This window comes from Nyctibius grandis, chromosome 4, assembly GCF_013368605.1.
Source record: "Nyctibius grandis isolate bNycGra1 chromosome 4, bNycGra1.pri, whole genome shotgun sequence".
Lineage (NCBI taxonomy): Eukaryota > Metazoa > Chordata > Aves > Nyctibiiformes > Nyctibiidae > Nyctibius > Nyctibius grandis.
This window is the reverse complement of record NC_090661.1, coordinates 55,617,784-55,635,125: the sequence shown is the minus strand read 5'-3', so window position 1 is coordinate 55,635,125 and position 17,342 is coordinate 55,617,784. Positions and strand designations below refer to the sequence as shown.

Here is a 17,342-nt window from a genome sequence, read left to right as displayed (position 1 = left end):
GCAACAATTTCCAGGTCATATAGATAATCTTGAGAATCAGTCCTTATGTGAAAAATATATGTTATCATACAGATATATGTTATTAATAACCATTTTTTTCTATTTAATTTGGAGAAAAGTTTATTTCTCTGTCTCTGAGCTACAACATGAAACACCATAGAGTTGAGGTTAATCACATTAGAAAAAGGAAGTTTTCTGAGCATTTTAAGGGAAGCCATCTGGTACCCAGAACCACATTCTGCGTGAGAGACTTCCAAGAAGAAACACCACACTTTCCAAAGGTGAGTAATGAAAGGGACTAACCCACTCTGAAATGGCAGAGGTCAATAGGGTGGACAATAAAAGGAAAAAATTATATTTTTGCTTCTGAGAGCTGCAATCCTACCTAGTTGCCAACCTGGTGGAAGAAGGTCTTCTGATTCCCACTCTTCTGAGTGAGATCGATTGCACTCTTACTGACTTTGAGGGTCCTACTCAAAGGTCAAAGTATGAGGTCCTTGATGCCCTCATTTTACTTCGAGCAGTATCTTATTTACCTTGGTTACAAGTCTAAACTCTTGTTTATTAAGCTCTTTAAGATCTGCAGATAGCAAACACTGTCTAAGGGCAAAAATTATAATTTGTTCCAGTTTAGCCACTGAGACAAGGGCACTGGTATTGTGGGTACTGATTTAGAGTAGCTGTTTTAAAACCAGTAAGCTTTTTGGGTTATGTTCAAGGTACTAAGCAGAGTAGGGTAAGACAATATTATCCTAGAACAGCATGCAGAGTCTCTAGCTCTGGTTACACACAGATTTTGCATTATGCCTCTTGGGAGTGAGAAATAAGGCAAAAAAAAAGCCAAAGTGAGGATTAACAAAGGTAACAAGACCCTGAGGGCTTCTTTCCAACAGGATTTCCCTACAATCCTATTGTTTTAAAGCCTAAAGTAAAAATGAAAATGTTTGCATGGAGAGAGGGGAGGTAACTCTTCAGGATGAGAGTTTAAAGACAAAAAGGAAAAAAAACACCCGCTATAAGCAACCAGAATGTTTCCAAAACAACTTGTAAACCACACAGAAACCTGGCACTTTTACATCTTGAAAAAGCAGCTGCACAAGTGTCTTATGTTTTAAAAGTATTTTATATTTGAAAAGCATTTTATGTTTTAAAATAAGCAGTGCGTTAAAGCGATGTGGAACTTGGCTCAAACGAGCAGGACTTGGTGAGACTTTCTGCTTTCCTTGTGCATGCCTGCATTTAGAAGACAAATGATGAACTTGCACAACAGGTTATAAAATGTGTCCTCATACCACATTTTACAATATCTCCCAAGCCCTCGGTCGCTGTTCTTGCCAAACCAATACTCTGGGCTCCCACTTCAGAGTAGTCTCCTGAGTAGGAACTCCTTGACACTAACTCAATTTTCAGGGCTAATAACAACAGGGATAATGGAGGACTCATCCTTGCCAGGCGGACTAACCTTGGGAAGATGTCTAGCCTAGACATCCTTAGGGAACTAGAAATTGTTCAGTCTCTATCTCCAACCAAACCACAGACAGCAGACCAGACAATGATAACGTCTCCTGTGTCCTTATAACAGCCCTCGTAGAGGTGGCCTTTGGCCTTGCATTGCCTGTGGAGGCAGATGAGATCCAGCAGAAAGCAACAGCAGAATGGCACTCTTTGAGCTGGAGTCCATGGCTGGGGCAGAGCTGCCCAGTTGTCCCACACCATGGGGCAGATCAGCTCAGTGGTAGGTGTTTCACGCCAAGAAGCTGCGTAGGTGATGGTACACTTTTCTTGCTATTGAGAAACATGCATAAACTTGGGAAATTAGTGCATGCTGAGCCCTGGGTGATGCAGGCAGATCGTTATCTGTGTCTGAGCGAGGCTAATCTGAAGATAACCAGGGTTATCTTCAGAGCTGTCGCACAGACACACCATTGGCAGCAACAGGAACCTCTTTAAAAGATAACATTCGTCAGTCTACTCTCCTTAACAGCAAAGTGTCTACCACACTGAACAGGAGACACTTACTACAGGAAAATGGGATACTAGCCTGCATGCCCAGAGACCTTCTTATATGCAATTAAACTGCTTAAAATTTGAAGCTTAAGGTTAACTACATATTCAGCTTTTCCAGCCTCCCCTGCTAAAACTACACAAACATTTATTCATCGACTGGCTAATCCTTGAAAAAAGTAGTCTTGGTCAAGTTCTGCTGCTGAAATGTATGATTTGCTTAATTGAGATGGAATTAGGGAAATCAGCCATTTTTGGCAAGAGAAGGGAAGAGGGATCTTCTCTCCCAAGGGCTTTGATAATTCTGTTGTTATTTTTTCCAGCACATTTCTGCTTTTTTCAGGCTAGTTAGGCCCAGAGCTGACAACAGTTTCTTAACTTTGCCTCGATCACACACTCCATCACAAAACAATAAAGGAAAACATTCCTCTGAAGCAGAAAAATTGGCTTCCATCTCAGTACGGCAGTGGAGTTGCCTGTCAGGGGTTACAGAAAGCGTACAAAAAATGTCTGAATGGTAGTGTTGGTACCTCAGTGCTGAACAAAGTCAAGTGCTCTGCAGGCAAAGGGCCTCTCTGCAGCCCAATAAATATGGTGCTGGCAGGGAGCTGGACTTGTTCAGGGTTGGTGGTGCACGGCTGGCCGAGCCCCTCAGCAACCTGTGCCTTAGCTCTCAGTCTATAAAATGGGTGCAATGACACTGACTTCCTTGGGAAAATTCAGCTGAATTCAGCTCGGCAGGGAGGGGAAGGGCAGCTCCTCAGCACAACACCAGCGATGCTCTGCCTTGAGGAAGCTGGCTGCCAAGGGGCAATTTGTCCGTGGTTTTGCACAGACCTCCCACCCTTCCCGATGGTGCTTGCCCCCTGACTGCAGCCCCCTCTCCTTGCACCACTGGGCAGCTCTGCTGAGCTCCTGCCTCCATGGGCAGCCTCCTTTCGGCTTCACCCAGAGCATCTGAGAGGTTCACGCAGTCACCCAGCACTACAGGCTGTGACCCCATCCTCAGCCACCTTCTGTCCCTCTCCACCCTGTTCCCAGATCTCTGTCTCCAGTCTGCCACCCACCCTCCCCACAGTCACCAGCTGCCGCTCCACCCCCATATCACCTTCTTCTCCTTTCCAGGCTTTATTTCACACAAGCCAGCACATGGCAGCACCTCTAAAGAAGCACTGCCCCACCACACCATCCTCCTTTCACATCCCTATGTCCACACTGCTCACTCCTACCCAGCCATAACCTGCATAAGGGAGAGGAAGACAGGGACCAGAGGGGCATGAGAGCATGGACACACATGGCCAGCAGATAAGGGATGGCAAGAGCACTTCTCATGACAGTGTCTGACAGCAGTGTCAGCACAAAGTTACAGCCTGAACTCACCTAAAACCTGGCTCCTGCCTCTCCTATGGACAGTGCCCACACCCTTTTCCATCTACTTTACTTGTGTTTATGAGGCTGCAGTACCCTAACTACTAGTTACTGGGACTATATTCAGTAAGATCATATTCTATAGTAAACCTGAAGCTGAAGATGGCTAATGACCTTTCTGGCTGGTAGATAAGACTCCAGGGTGGTTCATGAGGAGGTTGCCATGGCAGTCCCTTCTTTGTCTGCTTTATTGCTGAATAGCAGCACGATGTATAAACAAAAAATAAAAATAACTTGATCTTATCACTCCATAAGGTCAGGTTTAGACTCTCATCTATTCAGAGGAAATCAGAGCTATAAATAGTCCTACCCTGCTTTTCATGCCGTAGTTTACAGTATGAAGAATTCTTCTTTCCGGTGTTGAAAGCTGCAGGGTTTCCACTCAAGGAGGCCAACTGTTTCGGTTAAAGTGACCATTTAAAAAAGAACCATGGTACCATTACAGTGATAACAGAAGTAACCAAATGTACTTTCTGATGGGCCCTTCTGCCTGCCCTCTGATGAGCCAGAGGTTGTCTCCAGAGGTTTGACTTGGGAAGGACAGGATGTACGTTTACTCCTTGGATTGGCCTACTCCAACTGAAAAGACCCTTTAGCGCCTGCACAAAAACAGTCCAGGAGCCTTGCAGTGCTATTAACTCTGCATGATGGAGTCTGTCTCAGCCTACAGCAAGCTTAGCTCTGCAATATGCCGAAGGGCATATAATTCCATCTATAGGGCATTACTGGGCCTTTTCAAGCATGCTGAGATACCTCATATGAGTTAATTCAACTGGAAATGTTCACTAAGTAGACTGAGCACATTCTCTCCTTTCCCCCATCCACAAGGTATCTACCAAAGAAAGGAAGTTTTGGGGGAAATCACAGGTGAGACACTAACCTAGGAAATGTTTATGTTTTATTTACCCTTTCTCACCACCATCCCTCTGTAAATCTTAGCAGTATTTCTCCCAGAACCTGGGTCTTAGAGAATGGGAACTGCTTTTGCTGCTCTTCTGAGACATCCCTTCTGAGAACTGCTGTCCGCCCTGAACTTGCCCACAGACTGACTCAGTCTTACTGGCTGCTTCCCTCTCATGGGATCACTCAGGCTGGCAGGGACCCCAGGAGGTCTCTAGCCCAAACCTCTGCTCAAGCAGAGTCAGCCATAAGGTCAAATCAAGTTGCTCAAGGCTTCATCCAGCCATGTCTTGAAAACCTCCCGTGAAAATCTGCAAGTGCTACCCAAATAAATGGCTTTATCTTAGAAGGCAGTGTCATGAATACCAGCATGCACTTCAGTTCATTCACTTTAGCTATGCAGTGAAAGATCCCATGTTTCTGACCTCAGTCAGTACCACAGATTTCCACCTTCCCCATCTCCGTTCCAGTTCAGAGGGGATCCAAAATAAATGCAATGAAAATTAATTGTAAAAATGGGAGATTGTCTTCCTATAGGTTGTTTTCCTGTATCTTTTGTTTTCTGAGTCTTTAAGAAATTTTAAGGTTACATCTTTAGGTTTTTCTTTGCAATTGTGAGGGTTATTTCTCTTTCTGGGGGAAAAAAAAAAAAAAGAATTCTGTCTGTCTTCACTCTACTTCCTGATTCCAGAAGGCAGGGTGTTAGCAAAAAGACTTGCAAAACGGAGGAAGCTATTGCAAGAGATGCCAAAACTTCCACAAAAATATTCATGTCACAAAGATCATCTGCACAACTGGCCATTCTCATTAAAGGAGTTAAATCGTGAGTAGGCTGCAGTAACTCAGCTATCCTCCCATTTTTTCCCATGACCTCATTCGTGCAGTACTTCATTGCAGTTCATGTGGGAAAATACCACTTGACCATGCTATGCCATGTTAGCAGTGAGGACTTTGGGCTCTGAATTTGTTAATCCAGCCTCAGCAACATGTGTTAAAAGAAATGTTAACAAAATAAAACAGTGAAATCTGCCATAATGGACTATATCTGGCCATGGTGGCCAGGGTGCCAGTTGAATGCAATAGGCAAGTCCATTATCAGCATCTGAAGATGTTTGAGCCAACAAAGAGCATCCACTGAGTTGTTCCCAGTCAATCTGCCTCCTCTTCCCTGCTTTGTGCTCACTCGGTGAGTGCCCTCACATAGTGTTTGGGCCTGCTGACCCATGCAGGGACACAGGCAGGAATTTGTATCCCTTGCATCTGAGCTCTACCATCATGCCAGGCATGCTCACAGCCCTCACCTCAGGCTGGCTGGGCTGTAAAGACCAGGGCTTTCAGCAGCTTTGTTTAGAGCTAAGCCTGCAAATATGAACAAAGTCCATCCCCGTGTCAGTCTAATGCCCCTCTGTAAACATGCTGCTGCCTGATTACTGTTGTCTAATTACCATCTGTTACTGCTACAGGACAGTCAGAATGACTGCACATGCCCTTTTTATCCTATGAAAATGGCACTAGTCTATAATAAAAAACTTTTTTCCCCATATGTGCTTGGGAAGTAAGAATGGAAGTGTAGAAGTGGCTGAAGTAACTTGGTAATAATGGACAAAGTTGGCTTTGAGAGTTAAGCTTGCTTTCACAGAGTTAGACTGCACCTATTTGGGATTATTAAGACAAGAAAGTAGATTGTGAAATTTTAGCCTTTAAATAATCTCTTCCCTTTCCCAATTGATTTCACCCATCCTAAAATCCAGCGTGCAAAGGAACACCTTTGCTCATCTAAATTGCTGTTTTGATTCCCCGGCAAGGCCTGCCTTCCTGCTGCCTCTAGACCTGGTGTAACTCTTCTTTCTGTCCTGGTGGACAGAGCTCAGTGGCTGGTGGATGTACAAAGTGGTCATGTCCTCATGAGCTTTCAAGGCAAACAGATTTCCTTTGGTAAAAGCAATCAGAGAATTGCCCAGGCAGGTAAACTGCTGCCGTGTGTTTTACTTGAGTTGTGGTCTTCTCCTAAATCCCTGCCGTCGGTCTCAAGCATTTTGTATCAGGCTCCAGCCTGCATTCCCTGAGCTCAGTCTAACTTTAAGAAAGGCCAAATAAGGTGACCATGGCAGGACATTGGATTTCTTTATCAACATCCTTTTTGCTAAAAGACTTGCAACTTTGCAGCAGTACTCAGTGATTGCTCTTAAACTGCTTTTGAGTGCAGTAATTGCCTGTATCTTTTCTGTCAAGATATATTGTGGGTCCTTACCACAAGCCCGTACCATATAACCTGAAGTACAGCTGCTGTCCATAAACCAGAAATTGAGTATAATCTATCGTGTCCAATGGCACTGTGTCTCATCTTTCAAAGGTGGTATTAATCGTGATCTGGACATTTTTGTATTACTTGGGGATAAATTATTTTGGCTTTCCTATTTGTGTTAAGCTTATTTCAAGACCTTCGTTATGCTCCAGCTCGTTCAGTGTCTTCAGAGAAGGCAGGAGGGTCAGAGCAGGCAGAGTTTTAACTTAAATCTCAGAATTTTCCTGTAATAAATGAAATAACCACACTACAGACAAGGCTCACTACAAACCTGTCCTTCAGCTGTGCACTCATTGATTTTGGGGGCTCAACTCAGCCTGGGCCCAGCACGTTGGAAGAGATGCTTCTGAACAGCCAGCTACGCCTGGTGGCAGACTGTCCCATGCGGGTATGGTTTAAATAAGGAACAAGGACAGCAACTCCACAACGCAGGCTCATGTGAACAGCCTCAGGAAAATAAATCTCCAAGTAAGCAAAGTCAGCTGCAGTGATGGGGCAGGCAGGAGCAGGATTACAAGAGTGGGCATCCATGGCAGGATCAGGCCAGCCTCAAACCCCTTAGGACATGAGCCCAAGGAGTTCGGTACTGACTTGGCAAATCATTTCCATAGTTATTTCTATTAAAATACCTAATTATATGAATAATATGTTCTTCTTTATTCTGTGCAATTGCAAATACTTCTGTTTAGCATCTTTTTGCATATTTGGAAAGAAATCACATCCTCTTTTTTTGGTACAGAAGCGTTTGGAAAACAATTGCTACACATGCTGCACCAAAGCATATGTGCAGGACTCCTGAGAAGTATATGGTCAGCTCATGTTTCATGAAATCAAATTATTTTCAGCTATAATTCACAAGATTTCCCAGGAAAAAAGCAGCATTACACTCAGCATATGGTGCTAGACCATTCTTCTATTAAAAGACTTAACCCCTGTGGCATGTCGCTACCTGCACCAAGTGGTCTATCATACTCAGATGCTTCTTTCAAGCTCTGAGTTTATGTTACTTCAAACACGCACATTTACTTTAAACATTTGACTGTTTTCTTTTCAATACTGCTGCGTTGTCACTGATGTCAGTGAAATGATTTCTGACTGTATACACACAAAGGGGAAGGAGAATCAGGACCTGAGGTTACAATCGATTGGCTGAGAAGAGCCAAGGGTAGGAGTTAGCTGAGGAAATGGTGCTCAGGTTTTGAGGTATGTGAGGCTAGGGCTCCATTTCAGGATGAAGTAGAAGTAAGGGACAACTCAGAACTGAAAGTGCACAAAGTAGTTGAGATTTTAGCAGAGCTTGAGGGGTATCTCCCAAGACTGCATCCCTAAATGAAAGAAATTTTGTAACAAGCCTTCTCCCTGGGAGATTTCCACTGTTCTGAATAAGAAGTAAGGGATCTGTCAGGCTGAGAAGCAAAACCACAGAGATCCAAAGCTTTGAAATTTGCCGGGTTTCTCAGCTTTCTGATGAACCACAGGGTATCTGCTGTTGGGTCTCTACCATACCTGCTGCTGTGACCAGGATTTAGCCTTCCTGTCTCTGAAGGAATTACAACCAAAGATAAAGAACCAGAAGAAAACTTTTAAAATCCAGTCTCTTCATTCTCCTGTTTTATGATTCTAAGGGCTACTTCACAGAACGGGTGAAAATTCCCCATGAAAAAAGGGAAAGAGGTTTCATTTCTTGACTCTCTTACCTAGTGGGTTCTTTGGGGATTTCCATTTTTAAAAAAATCACAATTAAATCAGGTCTTCCCCTCAGAAAATTACACTTCCCTAAATATTTCATCAAATGTCAACAAAGCAGATCTGATATGGGGAAAGGAAAGAGAAAAACAATGATCCACCATCATTTGGCAGTGCAATGCTAGGAAGCTTCCATTTTTTGTACTTCACTGAACGGCCATCTATACATGGATCTCAGGGGCTGGGCAGCAACCTCTGTACTGTCATTATGATACTGGGGAAAACCTTTTCAGACACTATCTGAAAAGCAGGACAGGATGAGAATGGCTTTTCACAAACAGCTGAGCAATAAAAGTTGCTGTTTAAAACTGCATATGGTAAAAGTAAGAGATGGACATCACTGTAGAGATGGCACAAAGCCATCATGTCACCTCTAAGGATAGCGCATCCTTCTTTGTGTCACTTGTGAAGATGAGATTGCACTGAGTCCTCGTGAGAATGACAAGAAGCAGCTGGCAAGGTGCTCCAAAACAGTAGATGGGTTGCAACTTGAATTTTAACTGGAAGGGAGGCTCTCCATCAAATCCGAACTATGTATGTCAAGGCAAATTCAGCTTTCAGTTTACATCTGAATGCATCAAGTCTGTGGAGTCTAATGAGCTGAAGTGAGGTAACAGGGGGAACTTGCTCCCACTTCTTCAAACCCTTTACAAGGAGTCATCTCTCAGAAAGGGACAAACAGTTCTCTGTAGGGCAGATTACACAGATCATTGCTTATGTGTCAACTCAGAATGGAAATACTAGGAGCAGGCCAACAAACCCAAAGCTACTTGTCCCCAGTACAGCTGGGAAGGGGGATTCTCAAATGGCAGGGGAATTACAGCTGCTCCTTTGGAAGGGCACTGGAAGGGCACCAGCTCTGCTCCACTTCATGCAGACTCAAAGAGCAGGTAGCTATCAGGACAATCCACCTCCCTGTTTGCGACGTTCAGTGGCGAGCTGAAGCCTTCTTTTAGCAAGCACAGAAGAACTGAAGAGGGACTTTCCGAAGTGAGACTAGATGCCTGGAAAAACCCTGCCAGGCTACAGTGGTCCTCAGGCTATGCAGCTGGCATTCTGTACACACTCTCAGGAGGTGTAACACCGAACTGTCAACAGACTGGCATTCCACAGCAAGATAACGTCCCTGGTCTGCAGTTACCAAGGGTGCTCAGAGGTCTCCTACCTTGACACTTACAGAATACCAGGGAAGAGTGAAGGGCAATTCATTAAGCTAAGACAATCCAGACGTACCAGGGTACTTAGCAAGGAAGCTCAGACTCTAGTCTTAATTCTTTTAAAGCATTCGGACAACATATAATTTTATTATATGTTATATGAGTAACACAGGGACAATAAATCAAAGCTAATGTATTAGTTTACTCCGAGACATAGAAGATTTAGCATCTCCCCTTTTGCCAGATATAGTCCTTTGGCTTTACAAACAGAAATTAATTAGATTTCTTCTAAACTCAAAAGCCAGGCTACTTACCCTAAATAAGAAAGGAAGCAAAAGCACGAGACCATGCCCAATGTGTGTCTGTCAAAACGGTACGGGATGGAGAACTGAGAGTCTTTCTACAGCTCAACACTGACAGAACTCAAGCTAAAAATAATGTGAATATCCACCATAGGAATGCACCGGCCTCATGGCCACAGGGATCACTGCACATGTGATGGCAGTTCTCCTGCTTTTTGAATGAGAGCTAATTTCTAATTACCCTCCTTCACTTACTTTGCACCTTGTATGAAAGTGATGGAAACTGATTTAATTCTTGTTCCTACCAGAAAGCTGTGTCTCTGAACATATCCTTTGCGTTAAGTTAGTGATAAGTTAGAAATAGCAAGCAAGCAAGTTTCAAAAAGAGGGCACAAAAGTCATTCTAGCTAGGCTGGCTCACAGTGCGTATTTTGTACTACATTTTACTTTGCCTGTCCTCAAAGAAATCAGATTTTATGGCACAGGACACAAGTCAAGAAGTAACATTTCTATAAATTACATTTTTAGGATGGCAGGATTCAATTTTTTAACTTTTATCCAAAGGAAAACTTGAATCATCAAAAAACAATTCCCCACCATGCAAAACCTAAGCCCCAGGTCAACTTCAAATAACTAAATAAAGAAAAAAGTTTCCCCACCCTGCAGCTAACCCTTGCCCTTGTGTTCTTAATCTGGACACCTGAAGTTGTGGCAAAAGGTTTGCTATTCCTGCCCTCACGCAGGAGCACTGAACACGTGCGGCATCTCCGCAATTGTGTGCTCCGAGGTGCACACAGATGAGAGAGAAAGCTTTCCTAGGGGGTACATGGCAGCCAGGCAGCTGCGCTCTGTGCAGGAGCAACGCTGTGACAGCCTGTGGTCTGTGCTTGAGATCAGAGCAGATTAAGAGATTCACTTGTCCCTCTGGCTTTAAAGTCTGTTTACGACACAGAGGTATGCAAAGAAACACATGAGAAGGGAAAAATTCACTTGAGCAACTGTCAATGGGGAAGAAATAAGCCACAACATTGATCAGTGGAAATACAAGTGTTTTAGCAGAGAGTAAAACATATAACCTGGAGAGCTGGCTTTGGGGCAGAGCTCAGTGACAGAGGATTTGGATGTGTTCATATAAATAGTGAGAAGTTATTTTGATGAACTGTTTCAAGTGCATGTTTCTGTGACTACCCTAAAATTCCCGTGTTTACAAATATTTCTTGGAAGGTGGAAATCATATGCCTTACACATACATTTACACCAAGGGCTGCATCAGGCATGGCTGACTGTAAACTGGATTCATTTTTGCTTGCTCATGGCAGACCTGGCCGTCCGATCAGGAACAGCACCGATACCACCAGTCCCAAGACTCAGCTGCGTCCCACAAACAGCGAGGCGTTGAAAACAGTCAGTTTAGGAGTAACCAGTTGTTCAGTATGACTGTATGAGGTGCGACAAAAGGGAATGTAGCAGATGTCAGATGCCTGGTGGTCCTCAAATTCAGTGGCAGAAATAGAGTCAGTGAGTTAACAAGGCTTAGTCTGTCAGTGCCTTGCGCTTTGCTCAGGACTTCCACCTGGTGAAAGGCAGCTCCTCTCGCTTGATCAAAGTGCTGGCCTGCTCATCTGGAGGTGCTTTATTTTCCTGTTGTGAGTCTGTAAATGATAACATGAGGTGCAGAACCACAGGGGAGCTGAGGTAAAGCAGCTGCAGGAAATATTAACTGAACTACACCATAAAAGCAAGATCTGCTGCCAGTCACAAGAGGAACCTGCTCATGGCAAGTGAGATTACATAAATACTGGCGATCACAGGAGGATTCAGTACAATAATCAGAGCAAGATCAAAAAATGTACAGAACTTACTTGATTTTTCTTCTTTAATGCTGTACTCCAGCACACTGGGAGCCTTATTCTGCACTGGCAGGTGGACTGCAAGGACCATGTTGTTCATGTTACCCTCTTTCCTAACCAAGAATATCTGAAAAAGGAGAAAGGAATCAAGAGTTTAGCTACATTATGTGAGCTTCTGAACTTTATTTTAGGTCATTTGCAATGAAGTTTTTTATCAGTACAATCCACCTTTAAATGATCTTATTTTAGCTTTGTTCCACTTGGTTGAACTTTACAGAGCAAAAATAATGAATAAAGGGACTTTTCATCTGGGTGAAATTCAGACCTGTGAAGGAACCAGCAAAATTTCTATCCATCGCTGATGTCCCACTTAAGCCTAAGGCAAACTATTTCACTAACTGAAGAGTATAAAGCTGCACTCGCAATTCATCAAGTGATTCTCCTCACATAAGTGCCCTAAATCATGGACAATTCACCCTAGAATGTCCCAGTCCAGGACTAAAGCAAGAGAGTCACTTGTACATTGAGTCAAGTGTTCACAAGTGGAACACAAGGCCAAAGGCTCTGGTGGCCACAGTGTCTCATGGCAGAGTTTTTTTCATGGGATCACAAGATTATTCAGGCTGGCAGGGACCCCAAGAGGGCTCTTGTCCAACCCCCTGGGCGAAACCATGAGACAGATCAAGTTGCTCAGGGTCCAGACAGGTCTGGAGAACCTCCAAGGGTGGAGACTGCACCACCTCTCCAGGCAACCTGTCCTACCACTTACTGTTCTCAGAGGGAGAAAGTGTTTCCATGTACCCAGTCTGAACCCCTCTGGTTTCAATGTACGCCTGTCATGTCTTGTCCTCCCACCATGTGAGGCTGAGCAGAGCCTGGGTCCATCTTTGCCATGACCTCTCTGTAGGTACCAGGGAACTGCTGTGCAGTCTCCTCAGAGTTGTCTCTCCTCCTGGTTGGACAAACCCTGGTCCCACAGCCTCTCCTCAGTAGATCTGTGCTCATCTTGCTGCCCACCGCCCCTGCAGGGCCTTTCCTGAAGAGCTGCCCAGCCAGGGAGTCCCAGCCCAGATCCCTGCCAGGGGTCTGCTTTCCCAGGGGCAGTGCTTTGTGTTTGTCCTTGTTGAACTTCAGAAGGTTTCTTCCAGCCCTGTCCCCCCAGCTTGTCTAAGATCCCTCTGGATGGCAGCACTGACTTCAAGTGTATTGACTGGTCCTGAAATCACAGAGCAGATGTGGTTGGAAGGAACCTCTGGAGATCATCTAGTCCAATCCTCATGCTCAAAGACAGATCAACTACAGCAAGTCACTCAGGATTATGTCTTGTAGTGTTTTTATTATGTCCAAGGATAGAGGCTCTACAGCCTCTTGGGCAACCTGTTCCAATGTTTGATCATCCTGACAGTAAAAAAAGCTTTTCTTAATATTTAAACAGAATTTCCTGTGTTTCAATTTATGCCCACTGCACCTCATCCTTTCACTGGATACCACTGAGAATGATCTGGCTCAATCTTCTGTACTCCCTCCCATCAGGTATTCACACACATTGATAAGGGGCCCCTGAGTCTTTAATTGGAACCAGTGGAACCACTGTAGCCATTGGTTCCCACCAATGGGACCAGTGAAATTGAAAAAAAAAAAAAGAAGAAAGAAGAAAGACAAAAGCAAATAAAAAATAGAAAGAAAAAGAAACAAAGAGGAAAAGACAGAAGACAAAAGAAAAAGAAAAAAGAGAAAAGAGAGAAAGTAAAAAACTTTTAAAAGATAAAAGAAAAAAAAGAAAAATATCTCATTCTTTGTATTGTGTGAGCTCCTAAGTGTGTTACTAATTAAAGCTTATTGCCAAGGATATTTTTAGCTTGCACCTTGAAGCTGCAGATACAAAGACAAAGTAATCTTCACCCTTATCTGTTCTTTGATAGCAGGTTTTGGCAGGAGAGAGTTGAGGTATTTTTATAAAAACAGAATTAAAAAATTAGGCTAATTCTGGAGTCTGGACATTAATATTAGAAAGAAGAAGTGTGAGCTGATAAAATGATTAATCAATTATAATGCATTGGAAATCTATCAAGAAAACACGAATTTCTTGGACAGAGGAATTAAACAAAAGCTTGTCTAGAAGCCAGGACCTTTCTCTGCATGAGTCCTGGTCATAGGGGCATTTTCTGTCACTTTGAAGCACCCACACTAAACACACTGCTTTGGGGCGGTTTTGCAACTTCACACAGTGCCATTGTCTTGGCCTCTGCCATTCATATGAAATTGAGCCCCGGGGGCTCAGGACCACCAGCGCAGAGAAAATCCAAATAAACGCATGGCAAACAGGTGCATGCCTGAAACAGACCTATTTCAAACGCAGGGCAGCCCCCACCTTCTACATCACGGAAAATATGTACAGATAGGAAAAAGCCATAGAGGCTCTCCCTTCCCCAGGTCCTATCACCCACATGACAACACGGTCCCTCTAATCCACCTCGAGAGACTACTGCGACCTTGGATCTCAGACAGCACTATCTCACATTGCATCGGTCAAGAGCAATGAAATTGCTCATCTGAAATTAAATTTAAGCAAGGAGAGAAGTGAAACCTGGGAACGAATCACTTCTGTTTTCCTGATTGGCACGACTGGTTGCCCTGGCTCCAAAGGCTAAAATTGGCCCATGACTCTTCAGATGAGAGGAAGGTGGGTTTTCTGAGCTGTACCTAACCCTACTGCCCAGGTCAGGACTGGTAGCAAACCAGTCTCTTCCATTTTCACCGGCAGTAGGAAAGGTGCTGTGCTGATTCAGCTTCAGGTGGGCTCAGAGTGGGCAGGAGAGCCTGCCCTTGCCGTGGGACACTTCTGATGCATCAGCTCTTTTCCTGCCTGCTTTGAGCCGCAGCTGAAGATCGTGCCTAAGGATGGTGTGAGCAGGAGGAACAGAGGCAAGATTTATTCCCAAAGCTGCTCAGAGGTGGGGAATGGCCCTGCCTGACCAAGGAGGTTTGGGGCCATACATGGCTATATCAGAGACAATCACTCAGGTCTCCTTTTACAGACAGTGCAGAAAAACAAAGAGAATAATTTGCCCAACATCTGGTTCAGGGTGAGGCACGCTGCACAGTCGAGGTTGGTCAGGTGAGTTCCACTGGATGTTGTCACTGCCCTGCCATGCCTCACCTCCGAGACCCCAGGAATAGGGAGCTCCCTTTCCTACAGAGCTGTTTTCCTTAAGCAAGCTCTGAGCTTTGCATGAGCCTCACATTTTCTAACACAGCTTATGGGGACCAGATACCAATTATTGCAATAAAAAATACTCCCAGCAGCTCCCAGAATTTAAAGACCTTTTCTTCAGGACTTCTTTTTTTATTGCTCCAAATGAGGACAGTCAAAATACCTGTGGGTATGGTGGTGAATGGGAAGGCATCTCCATGAATCTACATGCTAAGTAAATAAAACCAGAGATAAAATTCCTCCTTCCCCAAAGCCATTACATCTGTCTTGCACCACTGCAAGTGGCTAAAGCATCAAAAGGTAATGCAAACAGAGAGCATAATCTGCTAAATATTTTTGCTTCCACATGAAAAAAAGCACTGCTCTCCTAACCAGCTCCACCAAGGACAGGAAATGTGGTTGTCTGAACCAAAACCGCTTTGGACTTACCCCTGCTGTTTCTTTGCCAAGTATCGCCCCAGCCCTTTCCTGGTTCATGTTCAGCTGAAGCCAGACGGGACAGGTCTTGATGAGTTTATCAAGGATGCTGATCCCTGGAAGCCGGAGGCAGTTTTGCGGGGCAGTGGCCTGACAGATATATGTCTCTTCTTCCTCTTTGCCAGTATCTCTGATAGGGCTGAAACACAGCAAGGGAGTCCCTTGTAAGCAGAACTGCAAATGGAAAACCTGGAGGGAGTAAGGACTGTAAATGCAAACACACAGGCACACACAGAGGCACTTACACACTGGGAGAGTTCCTCGAAGGGCATCAGACCACACATGCTTTGCTATGATAGTGGCAAACTGGGTGCACAGTCCTCGAAAGACAGACAGATACATCCCATCCTAAGGACTACAACCTCATACTAATGATGCACACCTGGGTTTCAGACCACAGGCTTGCAGGGTGCTTTGTGCTGAGGCCTGTTGGTTTCAGCTCATCTATCTATGTTGCCTAAGCACAGGTACGCAGAGACAGAGGTAAGGGAAGCACAGAGGCAGACAGCACTGCGGAGGGTAGAGCATGCCTGTCCCCTGGACCCCCATCTCCAGCTGAAGGGTCAGAGCAACCTTTCATGGCTTCAAAGGGAGCATTGCAGCAGAGACAAGGGGCCACAGACCTCTCCAGCTGCTGGGAATACACACACACAGAGCCACAGCATCCGTCAGCATCCGAGGCATACTGGGGCCAGGCAGCCTGCAGCTCACCCTGTGGCCATGCCACTGTCAGCGCTTCTCTGATCATGCAGGAGCTGTGATGGGCACTGGCGTGGTACCTCCCCCCCGCTCACAGAGCCTCTCGGAGGAAGCCTGCCAGCAGTAGCCAGAGGCACCGTCAGCTTCTCTCACGTTTTGGCAGCCACCCTCTGTGCCCACCTTAGGCAGTCTGCAGAAAGGCAGACTAAGACATGTCACTGTTTAAAAATAACACCAAGCGCTCCCCATCTCCACTGACGAGTCTGTGCTGGGGCTGGTGGTTGCAGACATGGTTACTCCTCCACTCCTGCACCCAGGGGGCCAGCAGTGGCTGCTCATGGGGAGGGGGATATCCTCCACCTCTGTTGTCACTCAGAGTACAGGAGGAGGAGGAGGATGTGATAGGATGCATTCAACAGCTAGCTCCAATACAGAAAAGGTATCTTTGCTGGTTCCCAAAGGCTGATCTGCAGCAGCAGAATAATCCAGGGCGCAGCCCTGCAAGGAGCCCTAGGTTGCTCAGAGTGACCCAGCAAGTCCTGCGGGATGAGACTCAAAGGACACAGACATAGTGAACCTTTTCCCTGCGCCAAGGGAGAGGGATGGGAGGGAACACAGGAAACGTGGGGAAACACCATAGGGACCTTCAGGTGGGAGGAAATGAAGACTTGTTTTCCCTCTTTTTTCTTGCCACATTTGTCATTTTGGCCAGTCCTGAAGACATAATTGGAAGCTCCAAAAAGATACGTGGGAGATGCTGAGTGACAAGAGAGGGGCCACCCTGCGGCACCATGTGTTAGCAATATCCAGTCACAGCTTATGTCTCAGAGCCGATTCTCAGCTGTACAAAATGTGAGAATACTGAAATTATGCGGTTGAGAATATTAATGATCTGGGACACGTTCTCTTCTAGATTCCTGTTCTGATCAGAGACACAAAGAACGAATTCGATTTATTTTTAGTCCTCGCAGTCTAATGGCAGACTGGCATTAAATGCTGGTTTCTAGATACGGTGCTTATTCAACAAAGTATTTATACATGTGCTTAGCACTGCAGTCAGTGGAAATACTTGTGCTGAAAGGTCTGGTCTTAAGAGCTCTACTGGATAAGGTTACAGACTCACGGTTATAGGCTTGTCACTCATTGGATTAACTGATTTTAAAAATAAAGAAAATGTATGAGAACATACATAAAATATTACGTTTTTCTGTACCAGTTTTGCTGCTTAGATGTCAGAGCTGAAAAGAGCAGGACTCTCAC

At 44.8% G+C, this 17,342-nt stretch overlaps 1 protein-coding gene across 1 annotated transcript in view; it reads right to left on the bottom strand.

Moving 5' to 3' along the window:
- The window catches only part of RIN3 (Ras and Rab interactor 3), a 68,650-nt gene that overhangs the window by 33,522 nt on the left and 17,786 nt on the right, over window positions 1–17,342 (bottom strand). The window contains exons 2-3 of the mRNA XM_068397381.1: window positions 15,336–15,522; window positions 11,705–11,819 (exon numbers count right to left, since the gene is read on the bottom strand). Coding sequence (XP_068253482.1) covers window positions 11,705–11,819; window positions 15,336–15,522 — 302 coding nt within the window. The remainder of the gene's footprint in view (window positions 1–11,704; window positions 11,820–15,335; window positions 15,523–17,342) is intronic.